This window comes from Emydura macquarii, unplaced genomic scaffold, assembly GCF_026122565.2.
Source record: "Emydura macquarii macquarii isolate MOO-44397 ecotype Brisbane River unplaced genomic scaffold, CSIRO-AGI_Emac_v2 contig_554, whole genome shotgun sequence".
In the NCBI taxonomy this organism is placed as follows: Eukaryota; Metazoa; Chordata; order Testudines; family Chelidae; genus Emydura; species Emydura macquarii.
This window is the reverse complement of record NW_027130691.1, coordinates 11,739,779-11,762,076: the sequence shown is the minus strand read 5'-3', so window position 1 is coordinate 11,762,076 and position 22,298 is coordinate 11,739,779. Positions and strand designations below refer to the sequence as shown.

The following is a 22,298-nucleotide window of genomic DNA, read 5'->3' as shown; positions in this document are numbered from 1 at the left end:
AGACCTAGCGAGATGAAGAGTTTCAGGACTGTCTGTACTTAGTCAATTACCTGTAATGATCTTCCTCGAATTAGTCAGTCATCTAGGTAAGATTATTGCTGGATTCTCTGTCTCCTTATGACTTGCTACTACCATAAGGTATGTGATAAAAAATTGGCACTGTAAAGGGGCTGAAGGGCAGAAATCTATTGACAACAGGCTGTTCCTAGAAAGAATCTGTTATTTTCTGTAAGATGGATGTATAGCGATATGGAAAGTAGGCACCTTGGTCATCGAGTGCTGAAAGAATTAGTCCTTAGGATCTAATGAAGATACTTATAAAAATCAGAAAGCACCATTCTAAATTTGAAAAGAGCAGATGAAGGTGTTGAGATGTCAAAGATGGAGGATGAGCCTTCAACTCTTTCTTCGAGAGTAGTGGAAATACGAAGCCATTGTCCCTTGTTAGCAGATGGATCAGACTCACAGGGGCCTTTATAGATGAACCAAAGTCCCATAATGCTTTGCATCTAAATTTTAGTGTGTTGTCAACTGATGGATTGTGTGTCTGCTTGCTCTGACTTGCTGACACTTAGAAAATTGTGTCCAGATGTCCAGGAAATCAAGAAAAGAAATACTCATTGTTACAGATGCCTTCAGTGATTGAGGTCTTCAATTTATACAGTATGTAAATTAAGAGGCTATGAAGGGAACTCCATGCCTCAATAGGGCACGAGAATAGCATTGTCTCTTTCGTAAACATGTATGGTACATATGACGGTAAATTTCTGCATAGTAGTTGGAATAGACCAGGCAGCAGGACTGCTTCCCCATATCAGTAATATATTTGCTTTTCTGTAACATGCTGATTAACCTTTGACTAATAATCTTTGATTAATAAATTGACTGAGCATGGATTATCCAATGTCTCATCAATAATAATCTAAATTGAATCCTAACACCTTGAACTCCAAGATCATCCTCCTACATTGCTCCCAGCTGTAAGAGAGTTTATCTCGTTTCTTGTGGGGGCGAGAGAGGGGTAAAGAGAATTTCTTGTGAGAGGATCCCTAAAAAGATGCATGAGTGTGTGTTGGGATTGAAACGGAATAGAATACCCTTTATTTACAATTTTAAAGACCCTCCAGTCTTAGGTAATCCCAGCACAAGCTTCTTGAAAATAAGCTAGGCAGCTGCAGGGTGCATGTGTGGGAGGGGGATTGGGGAGAGGGTTTAAAAAAAGAAAACAGATCCTGTGGTGGTCCAAGCAGGCTCCCAACAATAGCATCAAATCTTCTGCCTATTCGAAGCCCCAGACTGTGAAGCATCTGAGGAGCCAGCAGAGGGCTGCCTCCAGTTTAATTTCTGCCTCTTCCTTGGAGGCTGAGTGGATCCTAATGATCAGCCATGATATCATGTTAAAGAACACTGCATGAAGTATGCCTATGGTCTTGGCTGCTTTCTTTTGGGAGCTGAGACAGAGTCCCAAAGAGCACAAAATCGCCCCGGAATCTTTCAGAGTATGTGGCACTTCATCAGTGCCACAGTTAAAGAGATTGTTGCCCACACATGGGGATGTCCTTGACCATTGCCTGGACTCCTGGCAGGTCCCTGATGACTTGAGCCATGACAATCAGATGAGTGATAGACACATTCAGTGCAGTCTGCCAGGATGTTCTGGCAGTTAGTTGGCCCTCAGCCATAACGTATTTCAGATCCTCCTGTGTGTATTGGGTAATTTATCCACTACACTGGATAGTTAGTACCAATTCAAAAAATCATATTTTGAAGGCATCACTTGGCAGTTTGCTGCCCTCCTTTTACCCTCACAGACAAATACACTTTTCGACCAAAAAAAAAAAAACCAAAAACCCTAACTTTTTTAGGTCTGTCTCATGAGCCACAGACTTGCTTTTTTTGTCCTTTCCTGTAAACTTCTACCACCAGAGAGCTACATATAGGAGATTTGGTAAAAGTATTCAGACCCCTTTGCAGGGACCCGACATCTTGTGTCTGCTTTTTTTTGGAGGTAGCAGCTTCCATCTCTGCTGTGTGCCAAACTGATTTGGTGGGTTCCAACAGATTGAGTGACATGGCCAACCTCTCTGGAATTGCACGAGAGAACATCAAAACATTTATGCTGCTTCTCCTCTATAATCTCCAGGGAGATATCCAAGATGTCAGCCGCCCTTATTATCAAGTCCTAGATCAGGGGTCAGCAACCTTAACAAAATGTTGTGTCCAATCTCCCCCCACCCCCACCCCCATTATACTGATTATACCATTATACTGATATAATGGGTACAGTCATCAACAAGGATGTGGTAGACAATGAGGACACACTGGGTACCGAAGTATCTGCTGAGGGCCAGTACTGGAGACAGTGCGGTCCTTAGCCTTAAACGATATCATATGAGCTTCCTTAGATATCAGTACCGAGGTATTGGCAAAGGTTCTCTCTTACTTATGACCCTTGACTGACTGAGCCTGTGGCCAAGTCATGATGAGTCATGTGCCTTCTGCTAGATGCTGAGAAAGGCAACCTGTACCTGGGCTCATCACTTCTTGCCTCTACTGAACATCATTGCTGATGTAGTGGGGGATGAATGAGGGCTGAAAGAGGAAGTGGCCTGGGAGTTCAGAATGCAGTCATGGCTCACCAGAATGCTGACCAATCTACAGGATGAGGCTTCTCCCAAGATTTCTCAGAATCTGAGAACGTCTGCACTGACTTCTCAACAAGGAGAAGTTTCATTCTCACCTCCCTTGCTCTCTTGGACCACTTGGAGAAGAAATGATACACGGAACAATGTTCCAGAATGTGTCCTTCCTTAAGGCATATTAGGCACCAAGAATGTTGATTGTTAACTGGCTAAGCAGAATAAGAAGGGGGAGGAGGGGGCATGGCCAATACCCTAGGGATTTAGCCTCTGCCATGGTCACAGCACCTCTCTATGGAGAGAGGTGGGGGGTCATCCTCAACAAAATGCAACTTAACTGACCTAAAGAGTATCAAATTCAGGGTTTTATAAATACATCAACAAGCAAAGGAAACTTAACTACACTAACACTATCCTAAATCTAAGGTGAACTGCCCAGTGAGCAATGATGCTGAGTTCCACCTCACAGTCAAAGGCATTAAGAAGGGTCTGAGATGTTGCTGGGCCTACTCTGCACTTTATGTCCTCAGATGAGTGAGTTCAGAGGGCATGGCGATAGGGAACCTAGGGACGGAGCAAGTCAAAAGAATCCGATTAAGTGCATTTAATGCATGAGTGTTAACAGTGGAATCTGTGTTGAAAATCATTCAAAGAACTCTAAGTCACTAAAAGGATTTTTGGACTTTTTCAAAGTGTGGACCACATCTCAAGTGTCTCATGGACACCGCCTCTACCATTTGCAATCGTGCAATATTCTTGTCTTGTCTCCAGGATTTGCTTATATAGTATAATAGGAATGTATTTGTATTTTCAACTGACTGTAATGGGATTCTTGAACAAAGTTAATCACACTGTTTTCTTGACTCACTTTCCTATCCTGTGTTTTTCTAACTCTCTCTCATTCCTGGCTGACCCCTTATATCATCTTGACACCCCCCCCCCCCCCCCCCAACTGCTTAGTTTCGTTCCCTACTCTCCTGAGTGAGCTGCTCAACCACCAGGTCCTCTCTCTTCCTTTGCTTACCTAGACATTATGCCGTTTCCTTATACCCTTCTGCCCTACTTTCCCAGTACCAGCTGAAGTCTCATTGATAACTCCTGACACTCGTTTGCAATTTGTCCTGCTGGTGGTTCTGGTCACTGAGGAGAGCTCATATTTCTTCTTCCCCTGCCTATATAACTCCCCCCCGCCTTTGTTGTTTACAGATATCCAGGCTCCTCTTTGAAACGAAGAATGAAACCACCTGTAGAAGAAGCTGGACCACAGACCATCAACAAGAACCAGTTAGAGAATCACTTAATAGATTCACTCTACAATTGTGACTCAAATTTTGACTCTTGCAAATACTTAAATAAAATCTTTCAGAAGATCATCAAATATAAAGACTATGTATTTACTGAAAGTTTTCCAGTTCTCTTATCTATATTATACATGTTTATTTTCTGTGTGTGTATAGAAAAAAGTACAGAGGCAAATTAAATGTTAGCCCAAATAGAATGGTAAAGAATACTTTCCGTTTCCAAACCCACCTTGAGTGCCTGACAGTTCTATAGGCAGTGGGAAGTGAATGCTTTGCTTTTGAATGTGATCTAGACCTGGACTTAGATGATGAATGATATTTGGAAGGTGACCGAGATCTCGTCCGAGATCTTTTCTTGTGTTTCTTTTTTTTCTTTTCCTTTTCTTCATCTCTGGGAGGATCTTTGCTTTGGCTTGAAGGCCTTTCTGATGATTTAACTTCTAAGGTGGGTAATGTTCTGACTCCAGTCAACAAAGGACACGGCATGTTACTAAGAGCCTGAAATAAGAAATAAATCAACTATTAACACAGCTTTCAGTTTTTCAGCAAAGATTATGCAGATTTTCAATGTGAGGAAATCAATCAGATCTCACAGACATGCAAGTTAGAAACAGACTGGCCTAGTACACTGAGCAGAGGGCAAGGAGCCAGCTATTCAGGTCTAATCCTGGGACTGTGCAGTGTAGCCTTGATAAAGTCACTTAGCATCTAATGGTTTTGCTATATGTATTTTATAGATCTTTGAGGGAAGGAATACTCGAGGAGTATCAGCAGTCTCATTAAAACTCAGCACTCTTTTATTTTACTAATTAAATATTTCTTTTGATTTATAAAAATAAAAAGTGAGGCACCCATCAAAAGCCCTAGGCACACCTAACACAAATTAGAACAAAATAATTAGCTGCTAACTCCACAAGAGCTACCAAAACCAAACCCCCTCTAAACACTTTGCTTTTTCAAATGCTGCAGAAACATTACATAAAACACAGTCTGGGGAGGTAAGGCTGAAATCTTCTAAAATGCATGCATGCTTCTTCCAGAGCTTAACAAAGGCCAATACAGCCCTCATACTCACATGCAAACAGATTTGTGGATCACAAATCAGATTGTGCATGCCTAATCTGGGCACAATTTTGAAGATTTCAGCCTTGGTTTTAAAAGATTAATGATGTTTCTGAGGAATCTGGTAATATCAGACAGATTCTCCTGAGTTTATGCCTTCAGTTTGAAAGGATAAACTGGACATGTTTACTCTGTAAAAGTAATCACAATATACACTGGCATTCAAAGTTCAGTTTTAATGCAACAAGGCAACCTTCTGTTCAACACTACTAGCTTGACTGCAATTTTACAAAAGCAGCAAAACAAAGGAAGTACTGATACAAATCACTTTTCTAGTTTGAAAGTAAACATTTTGTATAAAAAGGGTTGTAAGCCCATAAAACTACCTTTACCCTAAGGATCAAAAGGGTCATTGCTCAATTCATGCTAAATGAATAAATTAGACTGCAGTCAAACACAGCACACCCAAAGCAAATTTCAATTTATAATTTTGTGCCTCAGAGAATTCTGCTGAAATGGTTTGTTAAGAACAAATCAAGTAAGGCACTGTAGGTTTGTTGCTTATTTCAAATGCTCTCACTCCTCAGACTGCTGTTTCAATGCAACTGGAGAAATCAGATTCATCCTGCCATAATTTCCACTCTGTTTGGTCTGACACTTACACTATTTGATACTGGGATACCTGCCGTGACTTGAACAGGACCTAATGTATTAAAACTTAGAATAAGCAAATCAAAAATTGGTAATCTTTTTTTTGCTCTCCCCCTTTTCTCTAGTGTGATTATGTCAAGGCAATACTTGAAGACATTTGGATAATAGGAAGCTCTGCTTCATGTCAAATATGTCAAAGTTATGTTTCCTCTCTGAGCTTTAATTGACAATAGCTATTTTACAACAATATTTACAAAAAACATGGCAATAAAGCTGTACTGTGGTAGTTTCCTTCAAGGACCATAAAGACTACAGCATCGTCACTTGAATTAAATGAGACTGTCCCTCTTATTTCAGGATGATTAGTTTATTAGAGACCCCATTTTAAATAAAACTAACCTTTCAATTCACATGCTACTTCAGACAGCTTTTTCATCTATGATCTTTAAGGTTTCCAAACAGAATACTATGGCCTATTTTTGTTCTCTGGAAATGTTTCATGCATCAGCAAGTGCAGTACCAGAGTTTTCTTTTTTTACATTATCAACTATGTAACAGACAGTAGATACATTCAAAGGCCTAAACCAAGAAGCAGCAAGGAAAGCAGAGTTGCAAGAGAAAGTTGGAAAGAAAGCAGAGTAGACAGGTAAGATATAGCTGCTTTAAGTGCACAGAACTTCAATCTGTTTATAAAAAATAGGGCTTTTGTTATCATTACAACAATGGAAGCAGTGAAGTGGACAACAGAACCATACATTTCACTTTTTGTGCAGGTATTTGCATAAATACCATTTGTGGTGTAGACTGAACCCCCCCCCAAAAAATGTTAGGTATTCTGCAGCTCTACTCACAACCCAAAGCCTAGCTATTGCTCATGATGAGTGACAGCAGGTTGTGCAGATCATCTTGCTATCTGGATCGGTAGTGAAATAGTTAATTTTATAATGTCACCTCATTGCATTTCAGGGTTAACACCCTATCAAGAAGAAAGGTGCAGTTCAGACCTCTCCCAGAGCTATTGTTTCAGGCTGCCTGTTTGCCTGGCACAGGCATGATTGCTTCAGTTTCCACCCGGTTCATGTTTGGACCGCTCCCTTGGCAACTATAACTATAGACAATTTTTTAATATGAAAATTTAGATTCTGGGAGCAACCAGAGACTAATAAGTTGGCTACTTAGGACTCTGCACTTTGCAGAGTGCAGGCCTTAGACTATGGTAGTCAGGCCTCAATGGCAACATTAACTGTGAGAAAAGAGACCAGTTCCCTCTCAGAGAAAACTGTGCTGTGGTTTGGAGGAAGTCATTGACATGCTCAAAGTAGATGTTGAACGTCACTATAGTGGAGTGTGGGGAGGCACAAGATTATTTCGGTATGTGTTTTTCGTAGGGAAAACTGCCCATGGCAGAGCAAGAGCTAATGGGAGAAGAAAAATGGGTTAGGGAGAGAAATATTCATGTAGTGCCGAGAAGCCGTTCAGCATTTCCACAAGATGGGATGATCCATGAAGCAGAGATGGTTCACAGGAACTGAACCAACTTCAGACAAGGAGAAACTGACTTTAGAATGCAGGGCTGCAACTTGAGTACCTGAACTGAGGAAGGTGCAAGTTGTTTTATCGTGCACCTTAAAGGATGAAGCTTTCATGCTATTGGAGTCCCGCCTGGTCTCACGATGGAAACACAGACTGAAGTGTAAATCCAAAGGGGATAGGACAAAACAAAAGTGTTTGCAAACTCTCAGTGTAACCTTTATTTCCTCCCATCTCTTCACCGCTGTGTGCTGGAGTGATCCATTACAGTAATCAGGTACTTGTGCAATGCAGCCTTTACTCAAAAACTGTGCAATATTAGAAACGTTTAGGCAACCATGAAATCTTAAGTGCTTTATAATGTGGGCTGACTGCATTACTCATGAAAGATCCCTTATACACTGAACAGTTGATATAAAAAAATTCCAGCAGTACTTTTTGGGAAAACAAAAACTGAAATGAACCAAAATTACTTCTGCTTAATTGGAGTGGATCAGACAATACTTATCTGCTTCTGGAAGAGCTCACAGGAGTAAACAATCATATGGAAACAGAAACTGGGAACTTCAGTACATTACACAAAAAATATTATAGATATCTGACTTGGGCTCATGTTAACTGGCTAATCCTACTGTAGTTATTGGATATTTGTCTATAACACAAAACCATCGTATAACTTGTCAAAATTAGCAATCACTGACCAAGAAAGGTGCTGGAATAAAATACATGTTACAAATAAACTGTATTTGGCCCACACTATCTTGATTTCATATCACTAATATCTTTCCATTTTTACAACAAAGAAACACCTTTTATATCTTCCTGAAATGGCTAAAACTTGCTTTGATTTGAAAATCCCTGAGTTAATCAGGATTCAATACAGTGGAGAATGTCAAAACTGAAAGGAGTACATCTGTAATTTCCATTATTGTAATTGTGCTCTGGAAACACTCCAGACACCCTAGCTTCTCTCCCTCCTACTGTGTCACCTTTCTTCATTTCAGCTTCCAAGGCTTATGTGTAAGCTCTCCAAAGCACCAAATCAATCAGCAACTGTGTTCTATAAGCTGTGGGAGGGCATGATAATTGCTATGTGTATTAAACAAAACCAACTGATTCTTCCAAGGTAGCAAATGAACACTGCCTTTCTGAAGAAGGTTTTAATCCCAAACTGAAAAAACAGGTCGGCAAAGAAGGGTTAAAAACATAAGGTGCAAAATGCCTTTTCAAAAGGAGAGATGAAAAAAACTTTGGAAAACTAAAACTGAAAAAAGTGAAGAAAAACTGAGAAATAGAGCAACAATTAAAAATGGCTTAATATCTCCTTAATGGGCACAACTCTCAATTACCAAAAAAAAGTACATGTAAACTAAAAATATACACACAGCTCATTTAAACACTTAAGCTATCTGCTTCATCTTGATGCTAACAGGCAAATAACATTGTTATGCAATCTTTTACTGGCTTCATACAGAGTTATTTATCTTGCTCGTAAATTGTGTTTACAAGAAAGCTCCCCTGGTCTGAGAATAATGGGATGCTCCTCGCCCCCTTTGATGTTTTTAGAATGCAGTATAATTTCCAGTATTGTAATATACTTCACAAAGACATTTTCAGAACGTTGTATCATAAATTTAACTAGGAGCTGAGTGAGAAAGCAGATGCCAAAAGGACAAAGCAACCAAGATTGAAACAGTAATTAAACAGGATGTGAATAAAGGTATTGGTATTAGTACTCAATACTATGCCATGTCATTATTCCAAATGGCCCTATCACTAGTATGGCTTAAATTAAGTTATCTTGCTACAGTACTCATGGCACAGCCTTCCGATTCTTTTTTGTCTGGTTGGTGACACCTCCCATCTTGGTATGTCTGAAATGAAGAACTCCAAGTTTTTGGCCAACAGGAGGGCAACTGGTCCCCCCTATCATTTGATTCCTCTAAGAGAACTAACACCTTCCTTATGTAAGCAGAAACACCACTTAATTACGATCACCATGGCTGCTTCAGGTCAGGGTGCCATGTTCTGGTAGTTTGTATGAGGTAGATATCCACAGACTAAGCAATCAATTAAGAACACCAACTCATTGCACAGAATTAAAATATAGTAGCTGTTTGGCGGCTTACGGAAGCAGTGACATGTGGGCAAAAAAGCTGTGAATGAAACATTCCCCAGAGCAAGAGAATCCTGATACATAATTTAAATTTAGCTATTGAAAAAGGGAATGTATCCTGGGAACAAAATGTACATTTAAACTTAAACATTATAAGCCAGACGAGCCAAACTAGGCTAAGAAGCTCCTCATGTTAAAAAATGAAAGAAATTACATGCATCAGGTAAACCCTAAAAGTACTTTTCAGATGAGTTAGTTTTCAAAGTGAACATTAATAAGCACTCCCTTGGCTGACCTTCTACAGCTTTAAGTTCTGATAGTCCATGTCAACTTTATACATTTTCGATAGTGGAGAAATCCTGTCAGAAGTTAAAAGCATTCACAACTCAAACACTATTTGAAGTATGGTTGGGAGAAACAACTGCTAATGTAATTTGCCACCAAAACTTAAACTTGGCTTTTACTGTATCAAGAGGGTCTGATTATGCTATTTAATGCAGTTGTAAACAAGAGCTGCTGCATTTTTTCAGGCTAATTTCTTTAGCCATTTTTCAGAAGTGAGAGGATGGTAGTCTTGAATATCTATGCCACTAAAGTTAATGGAGTTATACGAGCGCAGTGGTTCCCAACCTGTGGCCCACGGGGGCTTTCAAAGTGGTCCGCCATTCCCCCCCCCCCCCCCCCCCCCCCCCCCGGCTGCTGAAGGGAGTTGCTGCCTAAGAACCCAAGTGGAGCACATTGCCGCTTAGCTAAAAGACCGGTGCAGGCTCCTTGCTGCAGCCAAGGGGACGGAAGATCAGTGCTCCCCTCCCCCTGGCTGTAGCAGGAAGCATGGCTGGAGCCAGAGGGAGGGGAGCACTGATCTTCCGTCCCCCTGGCTGCAGAAGGGAGCCACTGCCTAGGGACCCAGGTGGAATGCACAGGGCTCCAGGATGCATGTGGTTTCCCTGCTGCAGCCAGGGAGATGGGAGATCAGTGCAGAGGGAGGCAGTCTCCTCGCTGAACTCCTTCTGTCTGGCTGTAGTGCGGGGACAGGGGGGAGGTCTGCTGGCAGAGACTGGGGGTCCTTCAGGATTGTAACAATGATATCTGTGGCCCTCAAGCCAAAAAGGTTGGGAACCACTGCACTAGTGTAATACTGGTGTAGAAGAATGAAAATTCTAGCCCTGCATTATATAATAAATGCTAGGATATAATACTTGCGCACTCAGAAGGTTTCTGGTGTATGATAGCTGGTCAGAAATATTTGTGACAAATTATAGGGTTTTTTAATTGTATTATTTAAGCACCCCTGAAAAATTAGGGAATTCTAAAGAATCACCTTTCCAGCTACCACTGCTGAAGTTATACACAGAAATCCCAAATCTAATATATATGAACCTAAAAACAAATGTAAGCACTGCACGATACCATAGTAACACACCATTCAACAGTGTAATGAACAGCCTGTTATTAAACACAGGTAATTTTGAAATAAAATTCACATCAGCAGAAAATATTTAACATAAAATAGTCTAAACTATGGTACCGAAACTTAACACCTAGCACGGCTCTGGTAATTTGTTAGAGCCTGAGGAGTGTATCTAATTTGCATATCGATTCTCATTCACCACAAATTAATGCACACAACCATGATATATACTCAATTTGTCTCTCTCCTTGATATATTTAACTCAAGCAACCAATGTTTGTTCATCAGCAATAAACCTACAATTTATCAACTTTGTTCTTATGCTACTGTTATACAGAAAGGGCCTGGCTGAATTTCAAGGCTACACAGATCACAATTTAGATTTGTTTTTTAAAAGTATTTCCAGAGAAAACAGGACATATTAACTGGCCTCTCACTACCCTGTAGGTGATATTCTACACACAGATGAGTAAGCTTATACAACTAGGCAACTTGACATGCCTTTGCTCTTAATTATACACAAATTATAAAACCTATATAAACAAGCACCACAACTGGAACAGAAAAATCAAACTTATTAAGTGCAGTATCTAAACATCCCACTTGTGAAGAAATGCTGTCATAAGCATCAAACATTTTCCATTAGTACAACTCATACATCTCTTTAGATCACTTTTTTTTTTCCATGCAGCTACCACAATTCACTGTAAACACAACACTGCTCTAAAAAAATCTATACAACAGTCAAGAATTTAGCTGTTAGAGACAGGCAGGAAAATGAATGTATTACTTATTGCACACCTTAGGTCTGCACAGTACTTTATATGAATGATTAATGGTCTAAAGTCTGTCTTTCATCAGAAGTGTAAATGAAACTGCTATAATTCAAATTAATCCAGACAATATGCCACACTGCTGTACAGAGATTCAAATGTGGTTGGGATTGACGTTAATAAAACAGAGATATGAAAAGAAAGGAATTGCTTAACATCATATGGGCACATTCCATGGTTACAATACTCTGGTCCAAGGTCATTAATAGTAAAAAGTTTGGAATGATAAGTTTATGTCTTTTAGATAAAGATGCATCAGATTGTTTAAAATTAGGTCTTTATCAGGCGGAGAAGAGTATCTTCCGGTTCAACAGAGCAGTCTTGTAGCAAGTGTATTTTATAGTGGTTTTTTTTTTAAGAGAATATTTTGTTGCTAATAAATTCCAAAATATGGCACTACCTGAAGTTTCATCTCCATTGAATTAACAAAATAAAACAGCTGAAGAAAATCTTTAAACTACCATGGTGTGGTGTTTTTGGTAAACTTTCTATAAAGGCAAAGTTCTCTGTATTTTGTACATGTAATTGTATGCGTTTTTACTTTGACAACCTCTAGCAAAATTAGTGAGATTTCACTGAAATGTTGTTTTAATTATATGTAAAGACAAAAATATTACTGATGAATGAGTGCTTCTACTTTTTAAAGTATCATTTACCTAATTTCATATTTCTTCACCATTTAATTTATTGTATAAATGCAAGCCACCAATAGTCAATTTAAATAGTCAATCATGGGGAAAAAATCTGAAATCCGTGGAAACAAAATCTGAAAGACAAAACAAATTAAAAAACCAGGAAAAACAGCATCTTGAGAAAAAGCATGCACTTGATTTTAGTACTGACAGTTCAGCAAAACTGTCAAATAACTGTTTGCAGTAAGGCCTCAAATTACAGCCATTACTTACAGTGAGAATAAATAGGCAGGATTGTCTCAAGAACAGACTATACCATTTCTTACAGTGAAAATAAATATGCAGGATCTTCACAGAAGGAGAGACTATGAAAAAAATTAACTTTAAAATGACGGGAAAAAATACTGGTCATAAGTATATGACTAAAACTGTAATGAGATATTGGAAACCCAAAAAGGGCAGAAGGTGCCAAAAACAGGAACCAGAGACAGAGCAGTCAATTTACAGTATTTATGAACAGAAAGACTGACCCTCGTTTTGGACAGTAGCTTCTGATGTTTTACAGCTAAATTCCAAGAAGAGCTGGGATAAAAATCAATGAGTCCCCATGGGAACCTCATCCAGCAGAGTAAATAAGAGCTCTTATTAAAAACAGTCAAACGCTTTCCCAAAGTGCAGATGATCAAGGCTGTAAGAAAGTTATGGTTTTGATACAGTCACACGAAAATCACAATTCTGCCCCACATCGAGCCCTGTTCCCCATCACTAGGGTTCACAGAAAGGAGTTGCTATCAGTGCAGGTGACAACATAAAAAGAAATTTAGTAAAATTATCCTTTTCATAAAAAAACTGAAATAAACATAAGCATACAAAAATACATGCAACCCCCAACTGTGTTACTTAATTGTCATACAAGGATATGGTAATATGTATAGTCCATTGTAAAAAGAATACTATTAACTATATTAGTATATATGAAAAATGTGTGCAAGACACTGATTTAGCTCTCTCTCTCTTACGCTTGGCAAATTTTGAATAACTTCCTCGTTTTAGACTCTGCATTATGAATTTCCATTTCACTTGCTAATATATTATCTTCCAAAGTGTTAAGAATACTGTTATAAACAACACAAAAATAAGGACAAAGCATCTAAGGAAAAGAACAAAGAACAGATCTTCAAGCATATGATGATGAAAAGCCAAAAGAGATATTGCTTCGTGATGTAGAACCATCATATTCAAAGAGGCCCACAGAAAGACAACATTTGGGACAATCCACTGAAGCAGATTACTTTCAAATTAAATGTTTGACTGCATTTCACAACGTTATGATTGTTTCGCTTCTTGTTTCTTTTAGATATTTAGAAAGTACTATGGTGTTTACAATTTGGGTATTTCTAATAGTCCCCCTTCTGTGGTTCATGGTATTTTATCATTCAAATAGTATTTCTGACTGATAGTGGAGTCCTTACTAGATATGACACTATCTGGTGAATCACGCTATCGTCAGGCTGATGCTGAAGTAGACTGCAGCCTGCCCCGACACCAGCCTCATCCACTACCTGATCTAGCTCAAGAAGTCTCCTTCAAACTGCCAATGCATCTTCAAAAGTCCTCCTTGGTCCCCACTCCTCTTCCCCAAACATGCCTATGGCAATTTTACTGATAGCTCCTCGTCATCCCAAAGAGATTTTAGTTAGCGTACCAGTAGTGAAACTTGATCTCAACTGCAATAAGGGCAAATGAATGTGAGCCTCTAAATTGTTCTTGGTCAATAGTGGCTATCAATACTGATACTTGTATTTAAGAGTTCAACTAATAAAATAACCAGAATTAGGTATTTAATCTAATTAAGTGAATTTCTTCTACTCCCTGATGCAAATAAAACAAGAAACAAGCTGTAGCTCTTAAAATAGGTATCACGGAACACAAAACCCTTACCTTGGCTCATGGTATGTACATAACTTCTCCAAAAATGTTTCCATTCTATCTGTAAATATTAAGTCTCATCTTCATCAATTTCAAAAAAATTTAAAAGCATTTCAGTATGCTTTTAGAATATGTTTAGTAGTGCAGGCTGAGACACTCTTCATAAAAAAGTGACCGGTAAATCTTTTATAATCAGAATTTTCTATGTAAATTGTACACATAGGCTGTTCATGAAAAAGCAAGCTAAACAAACTGGCTTTTTTCAGTGCTATCATACTGGTGTTGTGTGTTTTTGTTGGAAAACTGAAAGGGCATCATTATTTTAACTTGGGATGCTCAAAGTGATACTGCACAGGTGTGCGTGTGTGTGAGGAGTCAGTGGAGTATACAGTGGCAGTCTTCATAAGGGTTTCCCACCTTAGGTCAATGAACTACTACTTTGCTGAATTTCAGGACAAGCTGCACCTCCTATTTACTCAAACTTCTCCTAAGGAGATGAGTTGAGGGGTGGATTTTCTTGTTATAGTATAGGTGCATTTAAAAAAAAAATAAATACCACATGCTGAAGATGAAATAGTTGTCTTTCAGGTCTGACCTTGAAAAAAGTGAAGAGAACCCTCAATTTCCCATTGGCCTACATGTGTCATTGAGTGCTCTCAGTAACTTTTGGGACTGGGTCTCTACTCACCAAGTCCTAAAATGATTCTGGTGTTAATTGCCTTAAGAGATGTGTAGGCATATTGTGGTAATAACTCAGGATAAAACAGGTTGGTTTTGTTGTTTTTTAATTACACTGCTTTGCATTTCTCCTGCAAGGTTGAGTTTTCTGTTTCTCTTACTTGTTTTATAGCTATTAGAGGCTACAAGAGAACCATACAGATAGGAGTAAAAATGCAACTACAGAAGAAACCAATTTGACTATTTTCAAGGTAGTTTAAGGCAAAACGACTTAATGTCAGAATCTACAGCATCAAACATCCTACACATATGGTGCTAGAGGAATCAATCTCGAAGCTATCAAATAAACTCAGCACAAACATTACTTCAAGAACCATTTGATATAAAAAATTTGATAGAGATAAAATAAGTTTGCTCATTCTTTGCATCTATCTACACACAGTTGTGACAAGTATACCTTTAGCACTAAATCACTGCCACGCCTGGTTGTCAGATTTCAGGCAGTAGCAGGCTGATGGCAACATGGCGTGCAAAAGTACATGTCATCCACAGAAAACTCTAACTCTTTTTTACCTCTCAGTACAAAGATAACATCTCAGGATGACTACTCCAATTTTTTAGAAGGATTTTATACTAGTTAGTGAATCATCCCACCAAGTTTCCATTACGTACATATTAATCTCTTTCACTTAATGGTTTCTAGTTCTTGCTAGTTTCCCATGCTCCATAACAGAAAGATATCTTAGGTTTTTTTAAATACTGCTCTCATTCTTTACCTTTTGGTTTACACTGCACATATAATTAAGATTATGAAGCACACGCTGATCATCTGAGTTATGTTAAAATACTTCTTCCTCTCCACGCCCTTGAAGAAATGGAAAACTGAAGTGGAGACTTAAATTGATATGGAAGAGGACTAGAGCAGCACTTCACAAACAATTTTTAATTTAACTGTTTGGCAGGAAAGTTTTTTTTTGTCTTGGTTTGTTTAACTCAACCAAGAACATGAAGTTTGAAACAATCTGATTGGAACTATTTTCCTTCCTCTTCACTTATCAGCTTGTCTCTCTCACCAATAGAAATTGGTCCAATAAAAGATATTACCTCACCCACCCTGTTTCTCTAATATCCTGCGACCCACACAGCAACAACAAACACTGCATAATCCCACTAGTCATTCCCCAGTCCTCTAAGTTGTCTTGCAGTTAAAATTAAAAGTAAAGAGTGCTTACAAGCCTCAACCACATGTTGGATTCCCATCATTCTAGATGTTATACAACCACATATTAAATACTACCCATTAAATGGGATATTATAAACAAGGAATTATTGGATTCTCGGATTAATTTTTATTAATGTTCCAAGACCTGCCAATACTTCAACAAAAAGGCCCTCCAGCAACTGAGCACAAGTGGAATTTTAAAGATGTTAAATTTTAAAGATTTTAAAGATGTTAAAAATCGATTTTTCTTAGTTGACCTGCAGGCCCAGATTCAGGAACAGGTCCCGGATGGCCTGAGTGACTTGTTGGGCAAAGGATCTTGCCCTGAGAAGGCAATCACCTGGGTATGGATAAATCATGATGCCCTGGGATCATAAGTGTGCTGCCACTACTGAAAGGACCTTGGAGAATACCATGGGGGCCGATGAGAGGCCGAATGGGAGTACTCTGTATTAGTAGTGGTCCTATCCCAGCGTGAATCTGAGGGAAAGCCTGAGACTCGGTATAATGGAGATGTGGAAGTAAGCATCTAGAAGGTCAAGAGCCAAGAACCAATCTCCTTTCTCTGATGCTGGAATGATTGCTGACAGAGTGACCAACCTGAATTTCTGTGATTTGACATATCTGTTGAACATTCTGAGGCCCAGCACGGTCTCCCTGGGTCTCCCTTTTTCTTTGGTATAAGGAAGTAACAAAAATAGAAGACTTTGCCTCTGAGATATATGGCACAGGTTTTATGGCTCCTATGCTGAGGAGATGGTTCACTTCTTGATATAGACTTTCGTGAGAGGGGTCCCTGAAAAGGGACGGGGAAGGGTATTTGGGCAGGGGGAGGGAGAAGTGGATGGCATATCCATTCTAGACCATTTCTAACACTCACTCACCAGAGATTATCTGCTCCCAGGTGCTGCAGAATGGAGTGAGGTGGTCTCTGAAAGGCAGAGTGGGATTTTCCAGCATACAGTAGTGGGGGAAAGGAGGAAGTATTCTATCAGTGCCTCAACCAATCCGTTAAAACTGTGGCTGAGAGCTTGAGGGCTGAGATAAGATAGGTTGTGGTCCTGACTGTTTCTGATTTAGGAACTTTGATCTCTTCCTCTGTTGCTCATATGACCTCTGTGATGGGTACTGAGGCATGTACTGAAATAACTGAGGCTTGAACTGCAGTTGAGGGCTGTATTTTCTTTTATAGGCTGGCATATAGACCCCTAGGGACAGAAAAATCACCCGAGAATCCTTCAGTATGTGCAGGGATTAATCTGTCTTCTTGATGAACAGCTTCATTCCCTCAAAAGGGAGATCTTCTATTGTGGTTTGAACCTCTTTAGGGAAGCCAGACAGATTGAGTGATGAGGCCCTTCTCATAACCATAGCCGTGCACACTGAACGTGTTGCCATGTCTGCTGCATCCAAGGTGAATTGGAGAGACGTTTTTGCCACTAGCTGGCCCCCATTGATTGTGGCCATAAATTGGTCCCTGTGAGAATCCAGGATGTGATCAATAAAGGCGTTTAACTTTACATAATTTTGGTAGTCATATTTGGCCAACAAGGCCTGACAATTTGCTACCCAGAACTGAAGGGTGGCTGACGAATACGTTTTTCTGCCAAACAGGATCTGAGCATTTCCCATCTTGGTCATATGGGGTAGATCTGTGTTGGTACTGGTGGTGCCTAGATTTAACTGCATCCACAATGATGGAATTTGGAGGAGGATGCGAGAATGAAAATTCTATGCTCTTTGCAGGCACATAATACTTTTTGTCTGCCCACCTGCATGTTGGCAGGACAGATGCAGGGGTTTGCCATATGATTCTGGCAGGGTCCAGGAGCGCCTTGTTAACTGGGAGGACCATTCTGGCAGAGGTGTAGGAGTGTAGAATATCTACCAGTTTGTGATGGGGCTCGGTCACCTCATGCTGTTGTATTTGTAAAGCCTCTGCCATCCTCTGAGCTAAGTCTTGGAATGATTTAAAATCATCCACTATGGATGGTGGGGGGAGAAGGAGACATCACTGCCTCGTCGGATAAGGATGACGAAAAGTGGACCTGAGGGATATCCTCCGTTTCTGCCTCAGTTGCTCAGGAGGTTCCAAAGCCCTTGATGCAGCTGCTGAAGGAGGATGTCTCCTTGGTTGTTGGTACATCACACACCGTGCCTGGAAGGCTTGTTGCCCTGAGCCTGCCAGGGGCCTCAATACAGCCACTGAGGGTAGTGGGCCGGTGGCTGAAACCCAAACCATGGGGGGTTGCCCAAACCATGGGGGCTGAGGGTTAGGTGGACAATATGCCTGTTGTCCCTGATGAGATTGGGACCCATAAGGTAGGCAAGATGAGTGGTGGTAGCCCAAGTCCTCTTGCTCACTATTTGATTCTGATGAGGAAGGAAGTGCAGGGCCTGGAGATGTCAACGAATAAGCGGTCTGGTAAAGGAGCCCCAGTGCTGAGAAAGGACGAGTCTAGTGCGTTGGACACAGAGAAATCTGTTGCACATCTGAAATCTGCCAGTGTGGACAGTGCCAGTGGTTGTTGGTGCCCAGAGGCTCGTACCGACTGAATCAAAGACACGGACCTAGCCATATGGTCAAGCCAAGCCACTGATTGCATCAATTAGCCTTCCCCAGGGAGGATCTTCTGTGTATCTTATGCCCTGTGGTACTGGTATTTCCTTGTCCATGCCCATCAGGTCTTTGGACAGCCTGATTTGCTCTGTTGGGGCAGTACCGAGTGTGCTCCTGGTACCACCTCCAGATGGCCTTGGTGCCGTCAGTAACAAAGATATCAATGGGACCAGAGATCATTTCTGGTTTGATTGGGGCTTACTTCGGGGACTCTCAGACTTTTCTTAATCGGTCTTGAGTAAGTGGCTCATCTCCTTACTATCACCTGCCTTTGGTGTAGAAGGTTGCGGTGATAGCTCTCACCGGGACTCTGGGGATTGAATGGCTGACTCCCTGGCAGAAGTTTAAGCCTTCACTCTGTCCTTTCTGGTCCTGGGTTTTAGCTACAGGCACCACTCATACTTGAGGGTTCTGCTTTTCCCACAAGCTGCAAACACACTGAAAGTATCCATCTGTCACTGGGATGGATTCTTTGCAGCTCAGACACTTTTTGAAGCCCGGAGACAGCCAGGTACACCCTTGTCTAGCAAGGTCCCCACCCAAAGGAGATAGCAGGAAACCAACCCTTCTTCAGTTTTCTTCTCCTTTTCTGCTTTCTTTTTTCTGGCAAGGCCAACAAACTAAAAGAAAAGAGCTTCAAAGAAAGCTAAAAATTTGCAGAGCTCTAAAAGCTAACAATCCACGAACGGACAGCTCTCAGCTCTGTCTTTAACCAAGGGCAGTTGAGAAGGAACTGAGGAGGGAATGTCTGCGCACACTGGCTAGCATCGTGGCAGACAAGGAGCCATGCATGCGCGGGATGGACTGCTATTGAAATTCTCCAATCAGTAGCAATGGAGGCACACACATCTTTACAGCGGAGCACTCAGAGACACCACTCGAAGAAGAACAAACATTTTCACTCAAAGGATAGTTATATGACTGCAATAAAAGTGCAAGATTGTTTTTAATTATCAAGAGACTAGCCTATTGATTTTTAAGGTAATGGACTAATTGAGTAACTGGAAGGTCTTTAAAATGAGACTAATATACTTTGAGAACATGTGTTAACATTTAACTTTTTTTGATCCATGATGCTTCTTTAAAAGCTTGCTTAGTTAAAAATGCAAATCTTATAAACAGGTTTTACATAAATCTGCTTTTGCCAGAGATGATGATATGTTCAGCTGTTATCAATCAGTGGAATGACTTGTAATAGTTTTACAGTAGTCATAAATTAGTTGGCTGCTCTATTGTATGCTAAAAAAATAACTGGTTTAATGATTCAGTAATCATCTTTAATCCCGATATAGTAAATTCAAGTAACCTACTTACACTGAGAAGACAACTGCCCTTAATTTCTTTGGTGACAATGATCCAGGGAGGCATTTAGGGCAATGAGGGCACACTACTGCTAGTTCTATTATTCCCCAGAACCAGATTTTAAATCATCATTAACATTCAAGCAGCTTTCAGCCTTTGCCTGTATGAGAGAGCAACACTGTATTGACTCATTCAAACAAGGATTTTGAAAACTCCCTAACGTATATTTGCCTTGCAAGATCTAGTGAAGTTGTCTGTCAAGCTCTCAGAAACAGTGTCAGCAGACAAGTATTTTAGCGGTAGGAGAGAGAGGTGGGAAAAGCAGCCTCCCACAGGCTACATCTATACTCAAAACACTACTATGGAACATCTGCAGCTACGCTGCTGTAGCACTTCAACGTAGACACTACAGTGATGGGAGGCGTTCTCCCATTGCTGTAGGTAAGCCACCTCCCTGAGAGGAGGTAGCAACACTGACAAAAGAACTCTTCTGTTGATCAAATGCAGTCTACCCCGGGAATTAGATCGGCTTAACTACATCTTTTTTTCCACACCCCTGAGAGATGTAGCAATGCTGATGTAACTTTTCAGTGTAGACCAAGCCATAATTTTCTTGCTGGCATTTTAGACCTGCAGTAAGTGGTAATCATCCTCACTGATCAAAGACTGAGATTAAAAGAAATGTGCAACATGATACTCCAGACAGACTTGTTACAGATATATAGCTGCTTGAAAGTTCCTCGTTACACTATATAAAGACTCAGTAGGAAAGAACCACAATAAAAATAAAAACATAAGGAACCATGTGATCACATTAGTTGTGCACGTGCAACTTCCACTGAAGTCAACTGATATGCAATTTACAGGATGATTAAGCCTCTAGTTTCTCTCACTGCCAGTCTTTCAATATAACTCGGTGTAAAATTACCTGGGGCTTACTGTGCACACACCTTGTTTGGGTCTTATATTAGCATTTCTGGCAGTAGTGTTTTACACTGAGTTGAACTCAACTTTCAGTTCTTTAGATAAATCACATGTATGCAAGCCACATGTGAACTATACTGAAACCTCAAAATGCCTCTTCTAAAACCCAAATATAGGTAAACAAGCAATAGCTCAACTGAAAATTAAAACTGCTATCATATGTACTTTAATCTTGAGGGTCGGATACTCATCTATTGATTTTCAATGCAGTATTAGATTTAAATGTGACAAAGCTTTTTTTTTCATTTGTTTGTGTAGAACATACAAACTGACAGTAATATTTCTCAAAATTATCTACCAATTCTATAATTTCTGTTGATCTAAAAAATAAACAAGGAATCTGAAAAATTTAACGACCTTCTAAACGGAGATTTCTGTTACCCAGGAAGAGCCTTTGCCTTCTTAGTCAACTTAATTAAAAAATAAGATAGTCAAAGAAACAGTCTATGCATAGGTTCTCTCTATTAACCACTATGGTACATGGAATTTACTTTTAATTTACCTCCATACTAAAGGAATTCTCCTCAATTTTATCAACTTCTGCTTCTGCCAGGGGATTCTTCAGGGTCTGCAAGAACAGTGCAGCCTTCCGTTTGCGTTCCGCTTGAAGCTGCTTTTCTTTTGATTCTTTGGAGGCCTGTGCAAGCTTCTCTCTTGCTGCAGCTGCCAATCGGTCCTCCAGTTTTTGTTTTGCTGGTGGGAGAAACACGAGGATGCACTGAATTTACAAAAAAATACTGTGTCTAACTCAAGTATCTTCACATTTCTTTTGGAAAGGGTGTAGTGGTTCTCAACTGCAGCCCACAGGCCACCTACAGCCCAATCAGCACGCCGGCTGAGGCCCATGTGATATTGTCAGGACCATTCAGGTAGTCTACATACATTGTGCGGATGCGGCCCACATAACACAGCCAGTTACATATGTGGCGCACAATGGTAAACAGGTTGAGAACCACTGGTGCATAGGTACACAATATGAAACCACATTATTCTGTAGTCACAATATGAAACTGGAAAGTATATAGAAAGAATGGCTGTTTTTTTTCAAACCTTATTTACTACAAAAACGTAGTAAGCTAGCAACTCAGGGTTTTCAACTCTCTCCCGAGTTGTAGTTACTGCTTTCATAACAACTCATTATACTTGAGTGTAGACACTGTCTACGCTGATGTTTGAGGTCCAGGCAAATATTAAACAGACACCATTAAATGGATTTAAACAGACACCATTAAATGGACTAATATTTTTAAGAGTAAAATTTCTGATCAAGTAGCCAGTAACTGTTTCAATAGTATGTCCCAATTGTTATTTTTAATTTCTTTGGTGGGGGAGGAGGATTTTTGGGGATTACTAGGGTCCTCTCAACAAGGAGAGGTGAAGGCCCACCA

General features: G+C 40.1%; 1 protein-coding gene across 6 annotated transcripts in view; it reads right to left on the bottom strand.

Moving 5' to 3' along the window:
* The window catches only part of SFSWAP (splicing factor SWAP), an 87,019-nt gene that overhangs the window by 17,336 nt on the left and 47,385 nt on the right, over positions 1-22,298 (bottom strand). For all 6 annotated transcript variants that reach the window (XM_067539763.1, XM_067539761.1, XM_067539762.1 and 3 more), the window contains 2 exons: positions 21,413-21,603; positions 4,170-4,438 (listed from right to left, as the gene is read on the bottom strand). In XM_067539763.1, coding sequence (XP_067395864.1) covers positions 4,170-4,438; positions 21,413-21,603 — 460 coding nt within the window. The remainder of the gene's footprint in view (positions 1-4,169; positions 4,439-21,412; positions 21,604-22,298) is intronic.